Below are 21,644 nucleotides of genomic sequence, written 5' to 3' on the forward strand. Positions count from 1 at the left end.
TGTTGATCCACGCACTCGATATTGAATTATTTTTAAAACATATATAATATAAATAAATAAAAAAGATTTTCTGAAGTTTAATTAGATATTCATATACTTTTCAAACCAAGAATTTTATCTTTGCTGGCGAAGATACAAACACTTCCTACTAACTCTAATAGACTGATACTAAATTTATTGACTTGGCCTCTCACCCCTATTCCGGTAAATTAACTATATACAAAGAAAGTAAATGCATACAACAATTGGGTGCTATATGACGCTAGAAGGTAAAAAAGAAGTGTTATAGCTTTGTGATTTGAGTGTCATGATGATTCGAGGAATTCTTATTCAATAAAATAAGACAATATCGTTCCAAAATTTGTCAAGCGGATTCAGGACATGCATGTAATTATATAAAAAAAGGTCAATTATTAATCAAAACACTAACCTATATGATTCTGAGAAATTATTAAATAATCTAGAATCACATGATTCTAATTAGTTCAACGTGTAATCAAATGTAATTATTATTTTTTTAAAGTTAAAAATCTTTAATACATATAAAATGGTAGTTGATTGAGATTATAGACACTACCTAATAATTTATCAATGGTACTTTTTTTTTTTCTCAAACACTTAACCATCCCAACCACCAAAAATACAAAGCAAATTTGACAAAGTTATCATCCTACTTAAAATCATCAACATTAGCAAATTACAAATGACATGAAGACAGAAAATAAACATAGGCAAAAGTCATATTCGAAACATAAAAAGGCATGGTGCATGCATAATAGATAAAGAGAGGATGAAAAGGCAGAGTTAGGTTAAGCATAGTTGGATGCGTGGATCAATAGGGGGCCTCCCCTATGACGTTCCCCGGTGGATCATAAAAACAAATGGTCAAGCTAGCTTGCTCCTTCACACACGTGGCCTGAGCGCACCCCACCTCCGTCGTGTTCCTCCACACCACTTGCGTGTAAACGCCGCACTCGTGCTTCCCCACGCACGTGTTGTTCTCGCGGACGTAGAACTTCTTCTCCTTCACCCACTCCTCCACCGCCACGCCCGGCGCCACCGTCATAACCCCCGCCCACAGCTGGTTCCCTCCGTACTTGCTCGCCGTCAAGTTCGCGAACTCGCACCCCTTCTTGTTCCTCTGGTAACGAACCATGAGGCTCGACGCGTTGCCAAGCTTCTCGCTCCACTTCAGCGCCTCCACGCCCACTGCGGCTCTCGCCACATTGTGCGCCTCCAGGAACTCCCTCGCCGCGCCTGCAAGCGGCGGCGGAGCCTGCTCCGGCGCCGTGGTGCTGGCGCGGTGGGATAAGAGAAGAAGGAGCGTGGCCAGTGAAAATAAAGTGTGACGGAACATGTTGGATTGTTTCACGTTATCTGTTTACCTTGCAGGTGTTATGTACGCCAAAGTTGAACAAGTCACGGACGAGGAAATTAGATTGCGATGGATTTACGAAATTGCCCTTTGTTGCTGTGAGACCAATGACCATGCATGGACAATGAGTGCAAGCTGTATTGCAGAATGCAGGGTGAGACTTTGTTTTTGTTTGCACATTCGAATGTTGTAAACTATTTTTACTAAACATGGTACGCAGTACACTTCATTCAATTCTCACTCTCTCTTTCTCCTTTTAACAGTATACATATTTTTTTTTACTTTAATCTGAACTTAAAAGTTTCTGAATGTGGTTTCTCCTTAAAAAAAATAATATTATTTGAGAATTTATTTATTTTTTATAAATTTTTATCAAATTGCACTCGGGAAAGTAATATCGACGACGGCCTTCGGAAAGACTCCGGAGTGGGTGGTGTGGTTTTGAAGGATGGAGAAGATGCGCAGAATGGATGATGCTGCGGTTTCCTTGTTATTGTTAATTTCTTTTATTTGGAATGTTGCGGATCTAGTTTCTTCCATTTCCAGGGTGACGTTGATGTATATGCAATATGTCGCATTACCTTTGACTTTGACCTCTGCGCCTGCGTTACCACTTACCACAACAAATTTATTAATTATGGATACTTTCCGCACAAACAAATATTATATCCTTCAACTTAATCATTTTATTTTTAAATATACCATATTTGTTAGCCTATAAAAGTCACTTCCTACCTCAATTATTTTTAAAAACAATAAATAATAAAAATTATATAATAATAAATTGATATTAAAAATGCATAAATTACTTATAATGTGAAAAAAAAATTAGAAAGTAAAATATGTATAATTGAATTATAAAAGAATAAAATGATCTACAAAATGTGTAACATGTTAAAATTTATGTATTTCAGTAAATTTTACTTGTCCCTCATAATAATTGTGTTAAACGAAAAAATAAGTATCAAAATAAATATCATGTTAATTTGTAATATAATTTTACTGGTCTATTTTTTATTTATAATTCTAATAATATTATTTAGAAAATAATTGTTTTATTATTTTATTTTTAGTAAAAATAAATAATTGTAAAATTAATTTTATAAGACTATTATTTTTTTTTTATCTATTTATTAATTTTTATTTATTAATAAAATAATTTAAGACAGCATTCGTTATACGATAGAGAGCGAATAACAAATAATAAAAAGAATGTTGTTCAAATTGAAATGTTTTGATTTGAATTTTTTTTTAATAATTTATTCCTATTCTGACTTGTTAGAACAGTTGTCATTAGGATATTGTATTCTAATTTATCCCTTAAATTATTAAATATTGTCTTAAATACTCATCTGGTTTTTTAATATTAAAGTAGTTAATAATTAAATATTTTATAATTTTAAATTACAGTTGTCATGAATTTTACCTTTTACCTTTTTTTTTTTGTAGAGAAAGGAAAATAAGAGAAAGAAAACAAGAACAGTATGAAACTAACTAGCCTACATTCGCTAGATCTTGAAGGAAAGCTTCAAGGGCTAGGGGTGGAGGGGTAATGAACTCTTTAATCAAACCATTGGCTCCCTCATGAGCCAAGCAATCCGCCATTATGTTTCACTCTCGAGGGATATGCACGATCTTCACTCTCCAGTTCTTCCTTAAAATATTATGTATTTGCAAAAGCTTATCCTTATGCACATGCAGTGACAGCTCCCTCATATCAGAGATATTGATTGCATCTATTGCTTCCATACCAGTCAGTTTCACAGGTTATATTTCTATACCCCAACCTCCAAGCATGCATCAGTCCATCCGTTATTGCCAGAATTTCTGCGAGAAGAGGACTGCCTTGGCCATAGCATGTGGAGAATCCAAATTGCCAATCTCCACGGCCACCCCGGAGAACACCTCCGCCACCCATCGACTTTTGGCTAGAGCAAGAGCCATCTAAATTCAGTTTCACGTCTCCCTGGTCAGGAGGGGCCCAGTGACCATCTTGCTCCTGAGGTGTTTTTGAGCAATAAAGATGACACTCAAGCTTCTGTCGTCCAACTAGTTGACAAACATACGTGACACTCCAGGAGGTGTTGGCGATTACCTGGGTATTTCGCCATTTCCAGTTACACCAAAGTGTAGATAGGATCAAAGTTCGCTTTTCATGATTGAAAATATGTCAAAGCCAATGATGTAGGTTGGGAGTCGACATCATCGTCGTAGAAGCAATGCCCATCCTATACCATAGTTCCCTCGAATGTGGGCAATCGCGGAGCACATGAAGGGTGGTCTCCTCAATCGCAGAGCAACGCGTGCAAGCTAGAGACGGAGCCAGATGGCACGTAAATCTTTTGTAGTTCGTGGGAAGAGCATCATGCAAAACTTTTCAGAGAAAAAACTATAGTTTTTCAGGGATTGGTAACTTCCAAAGCTTCCTCCAAATCCTATCTGTAGGACTTCCATGGCCTAGGATATAATGGTAACCTGACGATGCAGAAAACACTCCATTGTTACTTCCAAACCAAGCAATTCTATCGTCGCCCACCTGATTCTGAGGGATTGTCACTTGTTGAATTCGCTCCACTAGTTGTTGAGGCATGCATGTGTGTAGACGGTGTAGTTGCCAACCATCTGTGTCCCAAAGCTCGAATAACCGTAGCTAGGAATCGTGAATATCCACAAAAGACACCTGTTGTCATAGAGGGACGGTCCCAAGCCAATTTGTGTACCAAAAATGTGATTGTCCCGTGCCTAGGCGAGACCCAAAAGTTGCCTGTAATGCCAAAGCAGCTTTGTTAATGCTGCGCCACACATAGGAGGCTCCAAGAGGAGGGGAGTGATTCAAGATGGAGCCTTGTTGGAGATATTTATGTGTAAGAACCTGCACCCAAGGCTTATCAGTAGTCTGTAAAAGAACCCAGATACCTCCTGCATGCCCTCGTGCCTTAGAGAGGCCATGAATGTCGTAGCCAAGATTATGCTAGAATGGAGCAACAACTTGAAAGGGACAGTGTGTTTCTAAGAGAAAAATAATACTAGGTTTGTAGCAGGATACAAGTTCCCTAGTACGTCGTTTGCCTTTGGCCTTGACCGCACCACGAATGTTCCAAGCTAGGATATTCATATCTTTAAATAACATGATAACAAAAATGTGGATCTGGCACGACAAAGATTCGGACTGATTATTCCTCCATGGTGGTTGTTGGAGGATGTGCCACCCCCTCCAAATTATTTTCCTTTCTCACAGAATTATCCATGCCTGGTTCGAAGGACTCGTCGTCATTTAGCATGGTGTAGCGAATACCCTGTACATGGTGGAGGTTATGAATCGAGAGTCCACCCTCACCCATGTCTCGTAAGCTAGCTGATTCAGTGGTAACCTGTGTAGGGTCAGGCATAGTCTTAGGGATCTCATCGGGGAGGGGCTGTGGGCTGCCCGACGGGTGTTGCACCTCCAAACAGAAGCGTTTTTTTCCATTATGTGTTGGCACACGAGCTGGCGGTGGACCCACAATGTCGTGCTGAGGTGGTCCACCCCAAGACCCATGTTTCGGAGGGGGCTTAGGCCCCACCTTGCCTGCCACGTCTTTGCCTTTCTTCCCGCCCGCTTGGAACGAGAAAATCTGGGACAAATCTTTGGATGATTTGCCCATACTTTTGTGCCCGCTTTTCCGGTTTTTACGTTTAACCACTAACCACTCACCATGTGGCTCAATATTAGATGAGTCAGTTTTTGTGGAAGATTCCCCGCGACTATCATGCAACGTAATATTCTCTTGTTCCGAAATTGTTGTAACCCTAGACGTGAATTCCTGTAAGGTGTCTTTTCCATGGTCCTGTGGCAACACGACGGCTGGCGGCTCCTCTGTTGCGGGGTGTGTTTTGGTAAGGCAGTTCCTTGTGATGTGGCCATAACACCCACACGCAGAGCATATCATGCGGAGACCCTCATACTCTACGTTGTGCCACTTCCCATTTAGACTAAATTTGCCTACCAAAGGTTGACTCAGATCGATCTCAACACATACTCTGGCAAAGCGTCCTCTAAGCATGTTCATAGTTGTGTTATCCACCCGTAAAGGCTTCCCTATGGCTGATGCCAACGTCAGTAAGACGCTTTCATTATAGAACATCATGTTCAGATTCGGAAAACGTACCCAGACAATGGTTTTTTCAATGTGGTCCTCCAATGCGGAGAAATCCGGCGACCATGGTCTGACCGTAAGATAATGGTCGAATATCATCCACGGTCCTTCATTGATCACTTTGTCTCTATCTATCTCCATGTCAAACTTCACCAAGAAGTATCCATTGCTCACGTCCAGGAGTTCAAATCCACCCGCTAGCTTCCATGTGGCTTTCATTTTTTCGCGTAAAGTGAAAAAGCCTAGGCGTTTGCCTAAGAGTTTCACCACCAAGCATGCCCTCCATGGGTTACAGAGTTGATCGAAGGTCGAAGGGGCAATCGTGAATTTCGGTAGAAGTCTATTCCCGCCTTCCAGTTCCATATTCATCTCACCTTCCACAAGCAAATCACGAGCCTTTGTTTGCGTAACCGTTTTGCCTATTACCTTTTCCTTGAAGGATACATGATGAAGGGTTGGGCATCCACCGTCGCCGTCAGGTGGTTTGGGAGGGGGATCGCCACCGAGCCCAGGGGGAAACAAACTTCAAAGCACTTGACATCTCGCCTAAACGATTTCTTACTACCTTTTACTTTTATAACTAAAAATACTATATTTTAGATATATCATTTTTATTTTTTAGTATTTATGATTTTATAAATCTTACCGTCTTAACCTTTTGACAACACAACATAAATTAAAAGAAAACGAAACAATATTAACACAAACTAAAATGGCATTTGAATAACCTTTTTGTTTTTCAAAACGTATTGATATCAGTAAAGCTTTTGACAAAATTTCAGCCAATTCATCCGATTTTGAGGTGGACAAATATCATTACTCAATTTTAACTCAATCTCTTGATTTTATTATTGGAGAAAATTCAAAGCATGCACTTTCTTTGTCATGTATTAATTGTTTGTGGAAAATAAGAATGCTCATTCTCTAAATAAACAGGGCAAGTAAAGTGCACCCACGATTTGCAATCTATGATCTGTGGGGGTCTTAAAGTAAGCATAGTATAAGAAAAGATAACTAGCCAAGTCCACTAATGTAAAAGATAGGCAAAGAAAAGTGAGCCACTAGATGGTTGGAGAGTTTTATCTTCATGCGAGTGCTCTTTGATGTAGTAATTCACGTATATAGCTAGGTCTTCCAAAAGGAAGAATGACAATCTACAGTAAAACGTAGACCTTTCTTTTTCTTTCCCCTGCTCCCTTTTAATATTAACAAGTTGCCAAGTTGGGGTCCCAATGGCACCTAGGAAAATTTTCTTAGCATTCAAGGATCCGTATTTTATGGATAAAAATGAGATGCAATACCAAAAGGGATATTATGATAGTATTTCTATAAAAAAATTTCCATAAATACATATAAAAAGATAAAATATAAAATATAGATTTTCTTAATTTTTTAAAGTTAAAATCAATTTAATAAATTTATACATCTTAATTTTTAGAAAAGTTATATATATATATATATATATATATATATATATATATATAAATCATACACCGATAACATAATAATTTTTTTACACCATCATCATATATTAAATTCTAAATTAATTTTAGTTAATTATTCAAAAAAAATCCAATTCTTAATCATAACTTATATGTATTGGTAAGACAAGTAAAGTTTTAGATTAAACTAAAAATTATAAAATTTTAACTAACTATTAAGTAAATAATAATATTTGATCTGAAGATCTCTCACATATTATTGACTTATTATCCAATAATTAGGAAGTTATTATCTCCTAATACTTTTAATAGTCATTTTTTCTCTTTGATTTTATTTCTTCATGTAATGCTTATATATGATCAAAATCTAATTTTTTGACTTTATGAGTTTGCTTGGATTTTTTATTTCAAAAATATTAAAAGAAAAAATAGAAATAAAAAATACAATAAACTTTTCTATAAGCTAGTTTTAGTTTATCTATAAGTGAAATTTTTGTTTGGAAAAGTTAATAAAAAAGTGTTTTTACATTAATTTATGTATAAATTAATTTTAAATTATGGAGAAGTTTATTTAATTTTGTTTTTCTAATTTACCCTTATAAAAGTATTTCTAAAGAAGTTTTTCTAAACAAACTCTAATGTTTGTTAATTTGTTTATTAAATATTTGACTTACAAGAAATGTTACGTGCATTTTTTAACATTTATCCCCTAATACTTTATTTATTATTTATTAAAAATAACAAGTTGTAGGACATCCTATTACTAAACCAGGAGAAGTTTATTAAATGATATGAGATCCACAAATTTATGATTTTTCATAAATTTCAGTCAATAATAAAAGAAATATTAAAAAGTATTATAAATAGTGTCGTTGATTCGTCTTAACTTGTAATACATTAACTTTTATATTATTTTAAGAAAATAAAATATATTTATTTAGAATTTAAATAAAAGCATTCAAAAGATAAAGATTTTTTAATTTATTAATTACTTGCTTATTCCAATTTAAAATGAAATAAATTTAAATAATAATTTTAACTTTGTAATGTTATGATACTTTTTAATTACTTAAATATACTTTAAATAAAAAGAACATGTATAACATTCAGTAAAAGATAAAAAAAAATTTGTTTTGATATTTTTTTATATTATTATTGATTAAAATTTTTTATTATAGCTTTTACAATTTAAATTATATTAAATTAAAAATTTACACGGTGATGGAGAGAGATAAAAAAATATTTTTTTAATAATTGTGAGAGGGAGACACATTCAAGAGCGAGAGAAAGAGAATATAAATAGTGAATTAATTTAGAGAGTAAAAAATAACAAAAGTCTTATTTTTTAGTATTCTTATTTATATATAGAGGAGTAGCTGGAATCAGAAAACGATTGTAATCGTTTTTTGTTTCTTTCTTTTGTTTCGTATTTGTTATAAGATCGTTAGATAATGTTTTAAAATTTTCTTTTTCACTTTTATTTATGTCAAAGGGATTTTATTATTTGAAATTAGTAAGCATTGAATCGTGAGTGGCGACTTTAAAACTTATACAACAACGTATATTTATTTTGATTGAAATATTTGAATTTTAAAACATGTCGTTTTATAGATTTATTTTTTTTTCGTGGAAAAAGTATTACAAGTGCGAAGGATACTACAAGGAAAAAAAAACCTATAGTACACTAAAATTCTAATATGAGTATCTAATTATAATTATAATATAATAGAAGTAGTGATCAAACTTTATCCAGACTGTACATACATATAATAAATATATTTTTGTTCTCATATTTTAAAAGACTTTAATTTTGCGACTACAATAATAGTAAAACAAAATTCATAATAATAGTCTCACAATTAACAATTAAGATATAATCTAAAGTCATCGAATATTCTTATGATAATAATATATAGTATATAAATATGTTTGTGATATAATAAAATAATATTTCAATACAAATTTAAAATAATTAATTTAAATTACGATAACATATGATCGTTTTAGGAAAATAATGTAAAATGACATTTTTACAATAACGATATTTGGAAGAGATGACATTTTTACTTGTTTCCTCAACTCACCTACTGTCATCCCACAATTTGAACTTGCTCTACATCTATGGATTTTGGATTTCGATTTCAGTAGCTGTCTTTCCTTCGCCTTTTTTTTTTATCATTAAAATTATATTTGTTCCATTATTGGGTAATTTTTTTAATCTTATTCCCCAACTGCAAGTATGGGACAACATGGGTAAATATCAAATGGAAGGAGGCATTGATGGAGAAAAACAAAACCAAGTGGAAAAAAAAAACTGTCGTCGCCGAAAGTTACTTCCGACTGAAGCGCATGGTGGCTCGTCGCAAAGCTAGATGGGAAAAACAGAATAGGGAGAGAAAAAAAATAATATGTTTTAATTTAAATTTAAGTTCAGATTTTTGAATTAAATTCAAGTTTTATAAAATTAGTTAACAGCAAAACAAGTTTATATATTAATTTAATTATGTATAAACATATGTTCAATAAACAAATTGCAATTTTACCGCGCGTAAAGAAAAATAAACAAAATGTAATTTTAACTACGTATATTTAATGTTTTTTCTGTCATCAATGATTGTAGAATTATGATTTTATTTATTAAATCACAAATTTCGTGTTGTTGTCTACCGCTTATTTCACCCAAAATTTTAACAAGTCTATTTTCTATTATATTTATAAAACATTTATCAAATGTTAAAGTAAGAAAATAAAATAAAGTTTAGGATGATATGTTAACCTTATTTTTACCATAAAAAACTTTGGATTTAAGAAATGACAAAACGAATTTAACCTATCATGTGAATGTGTCTAATGTGCTATAAAAAAGGGTGAATTAGGTAACTCAATCCTTTGATCCACGAAATTGACTCACTGGATTGACCATCTCAACCCACTCAATCCACTTATGAATGTATTAGTAATTAATTAAAAGATTTTATGTCTTATTGTTGGAATTCAAACAAGTCCCACATTGATAAAATAATATAATAAATAACAACTTATATAATACAAACATACTTCAATGATTGAGAGGCTTTTTAGGTGATGATCAAAAGCAAAACCGTGAGGGCTAACTCTCAAAGTGGACAATATCTCATCATTGTGGAGTATGTTTGTAATAAAATTATAAAATAACTCATAAAATATCCTCTCAGACAAATACCATAAAATAACCCCATTACTTATAATATTATTACTTGTTTTATGTGTACTAATTAAAATGTAATTTTATTATTGAGTATCACGATTTTTTACATTTTCCTTTAATTCTTACCTATTGTATTTTTTGATATGTGAGTTCATCTGATCATATAATATAATAATAATAATAATAAAATTAGTATTTGTCCCCTTAAAAAAATTTAGTATTTGTATAATTATTTATTTAAGATAATATTCTTTATTATTATTATTCAGTAATAAATTTTATATTTTTGTATTAATAACATGAAAATAATATAATATATTTATCTTAAATTTTATTTTGTATTAATGTTGGTCATTAATTTGAGTTGATAACAATATAACAAATGAATAAATTTATTTTAAAATTTAATTTATATGATTATCTTCTTTATAAGTTGATAATATTATATTTGTAAAAAGATATCAAATGATTTATATTTATTATAAAATATTTAAATTTTTACAAAAAATAAATAAATCTAATTATTCTAACTTAATTAACCCAACTCAATCCAACATATTCTTGATAGAAGTTGGGTTGAGTAGGATTTAAAAAAGAAGTACAAACTTGATCCAACTCAATCCATTGAATTTTGATCTGGTCAAGTAATAAATTTATCCCAATTCAACCTACTTATAATCCTAGTTTCTAGTTTTTCAAATGACATATATTTAACTTGAGTTAGTTGACAATTATGTAAATTATGAGGATTTATTACAATCATGAATCCTATATTTTAACTAACAAATCTTCCTAATTTTTCAAATGGCATATATTTAACTCAGACTAGTTGGAGGTTATGTGAATTATGAAGATTCATAGTAATCGTGAATCTTATATTTTAACTAACAAATCTCATATTAAAGATTTCTGTATTTGGTCATTGATTGAAACTCTAAAAGAGATATTTGAAAATGGATGATAAACCAATTTATAATACAAATCAATGACAAATATAATTTGACATAAAATTGAGGTATATATAATCCACCAACTTGAGATAAAGAGATGAATAAGGCTTATTAGACATATGAACATGGAAGTTCATCCCATAATTGAAAAGATAATAGATTTCAGGTAGATCAACTTAATAGGTGATCTATGGTAATACATGATTTATAACCATTAACTGGATTATTTTTATCCCATAGATCATTTAATACAACTGATATACTAGATTATTCTTTTTCCGAAACTGTACGCTCCTTCCTTTTCAATGACCCAAAAATTATAGTTCCCTCTTTTTACTTGAACTTCGTCACAATTGACATCACAAGCTCCCATCGCGACCTTGCTTGCAAATCTCTTTCACTGTACGTGCCCTCTAGTGCCACTTAGAAGCAGTGTCATCTAATGTTGCCCCGGTAAATGTAAATGGGTGGCATCAATGTTATTAGTGGCCATTAATTATGAAATTATGATTTACCTCTGCTCTGCATGATAATTGTTGCAATTTGTTTTCTTCCCTTCCACTATTCCACAATAAGTAGAAAGAATGTAAAAACATTCCATTCCTAAGAATTTTGGGAGGTTTATGTGATACTTTGCTCTGACAGTGATATCGGCACGTGCAATGGGAAACTCGCAATCTTCACAGTGTAGAAAAACAAGTGGTTGATGACTGGTATGGTGATGAAGGACATGATTTGAAGAGAAATAATCCAATGTGCATGAAAACTAAGATAGAAACCATAAAAATAAAGATTGATCAAGGGCTTAAAATAATTGTGTACAAAGTGGTCCACCCCAGATAATATTCCAAATTCCACTGTATATAAACATTTTAATAAGCTAAAATAATAACAAACTAAACTCAACTTGAAATCTCACATTTAGATATATGAATCAAACTTCGTTATTCAATCTAAGTATATAAGGGATTTCTTACAACTGAATATGATCTATAACTTTTATTGGAAACTTATCTTTCCACCGAAACATGTTTCAATCTCATTTTATCTACAGATATTATTATATAGAACTGGATCTCTAGTCCTGCAATTCATTTAAGGAGAATTACGGTACAAAGGAAAAATTAATGAATATGGAATTCACCCAAGCATACAACACATTGACATAGTCATGTGGCTTTTGCAGCCTTTCCCTGCATAATTTATTGATTCTAAAGAAACAATTAACTCAAATATTCAAACCTACAATACGAAATGCAGCCCAGCATCTTTATTCACATGTCCATTAATTAATTTGGAAGCGCAATTGCCATTATATAGCAGTTGCCTCCAAAAGAACTTAAAATTTTTGCTCTCCTGAAAAATTCCAACATGATATGACTTTGCATAAAAATTCAATTCTTTTAAGTGTATATTAATCAATGGGAGAAAAGATAGAGCCATTTCTTCTCTTAAACCTAGTTGTGGAAAAAAAAATAAAAGGTTCAATTTAAACAGTCAGGCCTAGGCATTTTGTTCATTAAGTATGCGAGTCCCATTTTATTTTTGATAAACCATATTCCTAAAATAGCAAGAGTACGTCACTCAAATTTCAATTAGTAAGAATAAGATCTGAGAATTTTCGAAAAGGTGTGATTATCACTTTCTTGCAATAATATCAAAACTAACGGCTCGCAATACTGGTGGCACATCACCACTTTAACGTAATCGTAAATTAAAGGTGTGTTTTATTACTCACCTTTCTTTTCCTGGCTTATATATATGCTATTGCTATGCAATATGCATGCGGCCTCTTGCTCAATTTAACCAGAATTTTCAAATATGCAACCGACACATGCGCAGTTCGTGAAATATAAGATTCATTAATTACTCTAGTGACATTTATTAATTCTCTTTCTTTGATAATCACATTAGAAATTTTTTGCAGTTGGAATTGTTCCTCAGCTTTACTTGGTATGAATTAAAGAGAACCACCTCGTGTTCACTGAATAATCTAGTTCCCACGATTTCAATTGGAACAAATCCCATGGGAATGCAAAAGTTTCTTAACTGTACATTAACCCGCCTCCGTGGGTACCCACCCTGATTTGGATGGAGAAAACTCGTGTTTATCGGGTTCGAGTTTTTCCCCGATTGAAAAAATCGAGGGCGGGGGCGGGGGCGGGGATGTTAATACCTACCCTGCTCCCGCTCCCGCCCTCGCCCCGATACCCGCCCCCACCCCGATATCCGCCCCGCTTAATAATATAATTAAAAAATTATTTATATATATATATAAACCAAAATTATAAATATTTATATTAAAAATTTATATTATTTTACTTTTTTTATTTTTTTTAAATTGTTCATATTTATTTAAAAAAAAAAGAAGAAAAAAAATAGGAGCAAAAGCGAGGGGCGGGGGCAGGACGGGAAAACCCGAATCCCGCCAGGACGGGGATGGGAACCCAGATTTTATCTCCGACGGGACGGGGGCGGTTTAAATTTGCGGGAGCAGAGAATGTAAAACCCGCCTCCGCCCCGCCCGTTGCCATGCCTACATATAACTACATGCCATAATTTTTCATGATGTTTAGTGCAATTTTGAAATATTTTTTCTATAAAAACTTTTTTATTTTTTGAATTCTTAACAATGTCTTAAGAGAATTGGTTAACATGACGTCCCATATATTTTTTAAAAGGATGTTGTATTGTGTGGACTGTAATTAATATTAATGATTTTTAGAGACTTTGGTGGTAATTTTTAGGGTTCTCATGGGTACCATCTCGAAAGAAAAAAAAATGCTCATGTTAATAACATATTTAATCTCAAAAGTTATGGTCACGAGCGAACCCCTGATTTTGAATGTTACATTCAATACGATTAGTTTTATATATCCTCTATATACAATAAATCAGAATTTTATTCTTCTAAGATAATATCTTTAAATATTCCCTCGTTTTTCACCAATACATGATTTTTCCGTTAAAAATCACTTACCTTTAATCTATTTTAATTTTAACTTTATATTTAATATTTTCATCACTATTAGTTCTTTTATTTCTTAAATTTATCAGTTACAAAATACAATCGACTTAGACATTCTCATATTTTTTTTTATCAATTTCGAGTGTGTCTATATTAGATTTTGTGTATATTAATTTTAGCGAATGTCAAGTATTTTCAATTATTTTATTTTATTTTAATTCAAAGCATATTTTTAAAAGTAATTTAATTTATTTATCTATATTTCCTTAAGAAACAACATGTTATCCATTCATTTTTTTTATCGTTAACCAAAAATTTCAATGTTTAATATATATAAATAAAATTTAAAATAATATAAATAAATATGATGTTCAAACATATAAATTATACTTAAGATTTAAATAAATAGATAATTTTAAATATATAAATTATATTTTAGACTTATGATAAATAATTTATGTTGTAGTATAAGATTATTTATATTTATGATAAACAAAAACAAAATTAGATATGAAGTTATAAGATTATTTTTGTATTTATGATAAATAAATATTATGTTTGAATATATAAATTATATTTTAGATTTATGATAAATAATTTATATTTATTTTGATATAGAAAATGCACTAGAGATAATTTAATCATTTGTTCAAATCCAAAGTATTTAGAAATGTATTATGCTTGTCTTTGCCTTAAAATAAATATTTTATACCTAACTATCATGTCTACTTGGGTCTTAAAATCACGAGATTTTGTGGAAATTTTGTTTTTATATTGGATAACATATTTTGATAATCAATCATGGTCATTAATGATTAGACTTAGTATACGATATAAGATTTTATTTAGGAAAATGACGGGCTATTCTAAGTACTAAAATTCAGTCAATTATGAAAAATATTTTTTTTACAAAAACTCCGCAAATAACATATTTTGGTTAAAGATCGAGATAACTCACTTGTTTACATGCCTATAGCATGAAGTATATAGAAACTAAATCAAATAATATCTCGAGTAACACTTCTCAATTATCGATTGTGATAGTTTACTTGCCTACCAAATAATTTCTTGAATAACAAATTTCAATAAAATCCGTAAATGTTAAACCAAATAATATCTTAGATAATAGATCTTGATTATAGATCAAAATAGTCCAATATTATAGCATAAAATTATTTTTATTTATTGATAATTTATTTTAAAAAATATTAAATTTAATTTATAAATAATTATGATAGATAAAAATCAAATTAACTAAATATAAAATTTAAAAAATTCTAAAAATTCTCTCATTAAAAAAATATTTAAAAATGTTTTCATCCAATATATATTTTATATATAGGTGTTAATTCAAATTCAAAATAAAATATGTAAAAGTTTATAATTTGTAGATCTGTTTTGAAAAAATTGATGGATTGCACGGATATTTTGTTAGAAATTAAATTGGATTGGGCATGACTGTAGGGGAGCCATAAATCATGGCATGACGACAGCTGTACAATGCAGAGCAGTCTCCACTCTCTATGCAATAAACTTGTCATATTAATTAGTGACAACCTAATATGCAATTAATCTACCAAACTTCCGGGACCTCATTCTCTCAATTACTCTTCAGCTAACCCAAATAGAAATGTAGAATGGCCCAGAACAATATGCCATGCTCCAAACACTCCACATTCAGGTTCGGTATGTGTTGTGTTACGTGATACGCATTTCCCATTGTCACCACGCTACGCTTTCTATGTATCACCTTTCCATCCAATTAATTCATGCATCTTGTTAAGAAAAACCAAACTTCAATTTGTTTTCTTACATATCTTATTTTGTTTGACCTTATTCAAATTTCCGACACAAGTTCTCGTGTCTCAGCTCGCAACTGCAAATTGCCACTCTCATCTCATTTCGTTTGAGGAGCCATACTCATGAGACGTGGAAGCCAAATTTGATGTTATATTTTTGGTATTATTATTACCACCGTACAGCTACAGGCTTGTTACAGCTGTAAACAATTCCAGCAGCACAGACAAATAGTACTCACCTAAACCCCGCACACTCTCTGACTCCTTTTATTGCCACCGCCATGGCCTATCATTTGTACTCCTTCCATGCTTCTCCACCACACTCTCTCACACCTTTTAGTCTTACACACAAAATGGAGAAATCTCATTGGTTCAACCAAGATTTCTTCTCCTTGCTTGCCTTGTCCTCTAGTACCTCCCATTCTCCATTCTCTTCAACTCTCACCCCGCTCAATCAAATTATTGTTCGCCATAATTTAATTGTACAAAGTATAGTAGCCTCCACTGTCAACCCCTGCGCGAATTGGATCCATATGAAAAGTCCAAATCGGGGAAAACAACCTTTTACATGCATAATTATATTTCTTTGTCCCTTCTCTTTGGATTTTAACCTTTCACAAATACCCGATGATCGGATAAGGATAAGGTTACGTTCGTCAACCTACTCAATCATATAATTGGCCTCTTTATTTAACCCTTCAGTAATCCATCCGAGACCCATCTGTCGTCGTTTTTCTCATTTCACCATCCATCCCAAGTTCCTTCTCTCGGTTTTTAATTTCACCTCATGCTCTATTTCTCTTTAGTCTTTTCTATGCTGTCCGCTACTACTTTCCACATTTGTCGCCACTCGTTATCTTAAGTACTGCATTCTATGTATAATGTATTTAACTAATTTCTAACCAAAATTCTACGTTAGTAGTTTAATTCATATACAGCAACGAATACAAATCCAATTGCGTATGATCAAAGTCAGTTATTATTTTTTCACAGGACATGGACAATTGCTATGTCCATCCATGCTTATGTTTCCTCGTATGAATGAAAAGAGTTCAAAAACACGTATTTTGATGTTAAAAAAACGTATTTTGCGGTCAAAACCTAAAACGGAAGAGTGTTTAAAAAAAAAAGAGAGAGACATAGAAAGGGAATATGAATATCCATTGCGACTTAGTCCAACTCTCCAAGAATCTAATTGCTTCCAAGCTGTGTATATACAAGAGAACAAAATGAGCGGGCGTGTATATTTGGTCCCGAAACTACCCCTACTCGGGAATCGAACTCAACAGCGCGGCGAACCTCCCCTTGGCGGCGGAGGTCCTCCCTCTCCTATGCAGAGTGGCGTGGGCGAGAGAGAGCGCCGGCGAGAGGCGCTTGGAGGTGGGGTGGTACTCGGTAGAGAGGAGAATCTGTTTGCGGCGAGAACCGCATTTGTGGGCGGTTTTCATGAGCGCGGAGCTTGCCTTGACGGCCAATGCGGCCATCTCGTGAGGCTGCAAAGGGTGGGTGAGGCGGCTCAAGGGAAGCGCGAAATAGAGGTGGCCCGGTTGCAAGACGTGGTCCTCGTGGACTGCGGAAACGACGTCGTGGAAGTCCATTTCGTCGGAGTTGCATATGAAGCAGGCGGGGTATTTCTGCAAGAGGAATGAAACTTTGACCGGGTAGGAAAACTCCTGCAGCCTGCCGTCTTGCAGAACAAGCTTGGCGGTGGCCACCTGCGTTGAATCTGAGGAGTTGCAGTTTCCCATCACTCACTCCAATGCCTACCTAATAGCTTGGGATACAGGACTCACAAGTCACAATATATATATATATATATAGGACTCAGAATAAGTTGTTGCCACGTAGGATTTTATTTTCAACAGTAGGAATGGCTTTCCAGGCTGTAAGTTGGTGTTGACAGGTTGTACTACTTCCCAACTTTACCCTATACTCCACACTCCAGATCCTCTTTCTATTTACCAACTTTGCCCCTGCTACCTATGCCTATGCTCTCCACCTTCATTACTCACCACTCACCACCAATGCCATTCATCCAACATCAATTACCATTATTCCAATATCACGCCATTGCGCTCCACACCAGGATCAAACTTATTCAATCAATATTACTATCATTCTTTTTTATATTTCTTTTGTCGTTTACTTTTGTTCCAACACGTCAAAATAAATCTCTGCCTCTCTCGCTAGGCATTATGAGATTGAGGATGTTGAGAGATTTGCAAGACTGACTTTAGTGTTGTTTTTCTTTATTGTTAAAAAAGCCATGCTAGTAAAAGGTGAGAAAATCCAGAGGTCCCGCTTTTTGCGATAACATGTTTAAAATCAAACAATGGTTGGGTCACTTTTAAATTTTAATGCTACCGTATCAAACTTACTGCTACTACTTACCAACATTATTATTCAATAGTGTTATTTTTTGTGGGTGTTTGATTTGAAAATTGGGGAGAGTGACGCGACAAGAGGACGTGGCAAGTGGAGAAGTGGATAGTGCTTCGTTGCAAGGCAGAAGAGAAGCCACGTGGAGAAAAGGACTTTGGGAATTGTAAATCAGACAAATAAAACAATGACAATAATTGATAAATAATTGAGGAGTAGTAAGATTGTGGAAGCAGAAACAGTCCGACAGAAGCTGGCGTAACGTGATCTGGGTTGAACCCCCTGCAGCCTCGTTAGGCACCACCACCCATTCCTGTTACTATTTTGCATTTTTTTTTTATTTTTTTTATTTTTATGTGCAAATATAAACTATGTTATTAAATATTTAAACATACTAGGGGATTAAGAATATATAACACCTACCTTCATTGATTTCACTCTTAATCTGATCAAGAAATTCTTCTCTACGAAGGAAAGGGAAAAAGTACACGAATGCCTCCTTTTATGTGGTTCTCGGTGGGGAACTAAAGTGTAGTCATCTTTTTTCGATGTATGTAAATTGGAGGTCCATCATCTTATTGTAGTTCAAAAAGACTTGTCTTTATTCTCTACCTTCAAAATATTTGGTTGTTATATAATAATGATCCACCTGACCCACCCCCCAAAACCATACCATGAAGCTTCTTCACTAATTCCCTTCCCCACTCAATCATGCCCTATATCGTGAAAGAAGGTCCACTTCATAATTCTTTTTTCATTTTCAAAATCATATTCCTTTATACCTTTCTCATCCCTAGCTACAAATCGAAAATTGTGACGCTATAACAAATTCATTAATTTATTACCTTATACTTTTCTTAGTTATTTCAACATGTATTGAATTAGATAACTATATTAGTTTTTCTTTCATTTTATTTAAGATTCTCTTTCTAATTCATGAAAAGCTATTTAAAAACATATATATTACTGTTAAAAAGTTATTAAAGTTTTTAAGCATATTTTTTTAAAATAAAAAACCTTAGTGATGTTAAACTTATATTATTTTTAAACTTGTACTATTTATACTATCAGTATGTTTGGACCTACATTATTTACGCGCATTTTCTCTTGTATTTTCACGTCAAATACATACAAGAAGTTTGTGAGTAGCTTATGAATCAGACGCACATCAGCTCCTTCAGGACGCATTTACAGACATGCAGTATGTGTAATTCTTAGTGATTTCTTAGATTTTGATGTTTTTAAGAACACAGTTTGAAGGTTGAATTGGAAGTATTATGGCACGTTTCCGGCGTGAACAATGGTGGGGGAGGAGGAGAATCAATAGCCACTGTAATTTTATAAAGGACAATAGGTCCACATTTGTACAAAGTACCTACCTGTATTATTTAATAAAATAGTCCTATTTAAAAAAACTAAAAAAAAATTAAAAAACTGTCGACTGATTTAAAAATTGATTTCATAAAAAATATATATATTTGTTTCTTTAAATATTTTTTTCCTCGCTTTAAACCTTTTTCTCTCTCTGTTTATATATTTACTCTCATTCTTATAGATTAATTAAAAATTCAATTGTTACAATTTTCATAAAAAAAAGTCATTTGTAGAAAATGGGTGTACTATATAATCAGAGTCGCGGGATACTAGGATAGTTTAGAAGTACAATTACCTCCTAATTAAGAAAAAGTTAATTTTTTTAGTCTCTCATATTTTAAAAAAAAATATAGAATATACTTTTTATTTTATATTTATAGGTATCTTAACACTTGATTTTATTTTATATTTTTAAACGATTTTAAAATAAAGGATTTTATGTTCATGTTTTAACTGTCATTCAATTTATTTATTTTTTATTTATGAAAAGAATTTTCTTTTAATTTTTGATCATTAGAATTCTCTTTCAATTTTATATTATTAAACGACACTAAAAAAATATAAAATATTTTTAAATAAAAAAAATTTACACTGAATAATATATTACATCTAAGTTTGATATATATAAAAAATTGCAATTAATAAAATTTGTAATTGATAGTTAAAGAAATTATTTTAATTTTTTATAGAAAAAAATAACACTATATATAACTATACTTGTGCTTTCTAAAACTATATTATGCACTTAATTAATATTGTAAGATGTATAATTTTCTTAATAAAACTACGTGTTAGATTAATGTTTTTTAATAAGTTATTTACTTTAAAGAATATTTTTAATTCCTTTATTTATTTAACACTCAATTTTTTGAAATCAGCATTACGTATAATAATTTTTATAAATAAAACTAATTTTAAAGATTATTTAAAATTAATTTTGTAAATGCCTGTTGTTTAAAATTATAATTTTTATTTATTATTTTTAATATATTAATTAATTTTAAGTCAGTTAAAATAATTCTTTCACGTGTAATTTTTGAGTGGTTATTGATCTTTGCGATTGGATAAATATTTCACAAAGATGTTTTTGTCTTGAATTTTGATACTAGTTACGGTGGTGCAAGTGGATACATTCTAAGAGAAAGTGACTGCATTATCGTGTTCATTGAGTTCTCTCCATTGCCTGTTTTGGTATAGAGAGATGAGGTTATCCTATTGCCTAGTTTGAGTTTTCCTTATTGCCTATTGAATATTTAACTCCAAATCACTACAATAAAATAGACTTTTAGTGGCATTTAATATGACTTTTAGTGGCAATAAAAATTGTTACAAAATCTTTTACCGGCATTTTCACATTAGCCATTGTATGCAGTGTCGCTAAAACATTTAGCGGCAATTATTCAAAATGCTGGTAAAAACCCTTATAATGGTCGAAAAAAGTGTATATCTTTTTATAACATTTTTTATTTTCTAGTCGATGTGGGACTTGTAAGATGAGTAAAAGTAAATAATTACTTTATCTCTATAGTTGATGTGGGACTTGTAAGATGAGAGTTATCTTTCTACTTGTATATTCTTTTTAATTACCTTATTTCTAGTTGATGTGAGACTTTAAGATGAAAGTTGTCTTCTAATTATATATTAATCTCATACTAATTTAGAATAATAAGTTATAGGTCTAACACAATCCTATATAACAAACTTGTAAGGTGAGAGTTATTATTTATTTATATACTCTTTAGTTATCTTATTTCTAGTCGATGTAGGACTAAAGTTTTTCTTAAAATAATTGTCGCTAATAATAAATTTTGGTGTGATATAAATATATTTTTAGTGACCATTATATATTAGTCACTAATACTTTTATTAAATAATAAAACAAAGGCAATTAATTTATTGCCGGTAAATAATTGTCGATAAAAATGAATTTTGTTGTAGTGAAAGTTGAATCTAACTATATATGATTCCACATTTTATTTCCACTGAAAACTAGTATTTTAGCATTGAAATATATATAAAAAAATCTCTTATGTA

General features: G+C 32.0%; 2 protein-coding genes across 2 annotated transcripts; both read right to left on the minus strand.

Moving 5' to 3' along the window:
* Nucleotides 1-581: 581 nt before the first annotated feature.
* On the minus strand, nucleotides 582-1,579 carry LOC109801092 (CAP (Cysteine-rich secretory proteins, Antigen 5, and Pathogenesis-related 1 protein) superfamily protein). Its single transcript, XM_020362081.3, has one exon. It carries the CDS (start codon nucleotides 1,355-1,357, stop codon nucleotides 833-835), a length of 525 nt encoding a protein of 174 aa, XP_020217670.1. The 5' UTR covers nucleotides 1,358-1,579; the 3' UTR covers nucleotides 582-832.
* Nucleotides 1,580-16,999: 15,420 nt separating this feature from the next.
* Nucleotides 17,000-17,635, minus strand: LOC109801308 (uncharacterized). The gene has a single exon (XM_020362348.3). The coding sequence runs from the start codon at nucleotides 17,603-17,605 to the stop codon at nucleotides 17,123-17,125; it is 483 nt and encodes a 160-aa protein (XP_020217937.1). The 5' UTR covers nucleotides 17,606-17,635; the 3' UTR covers nucleotides 17,000-17,122.
* Between the last annotated feature and the right edge of the window lie 4,009 nt (nucleotides 17,636-21,644).

This window comes from Cajanus cajan, chromosome 11 (assembly GCF_000230855.2).
Source record: "Cajanus cajan strain Asha chromosome 11, NIPB_CcT2T_4, whole genome shotgun sequence".
NCBI lineage: Eukaryota > Viridiplantae > Streptophyta > Magnoliopsida > Fabales > Fabaceae > Cajanus > Cajanus cajan.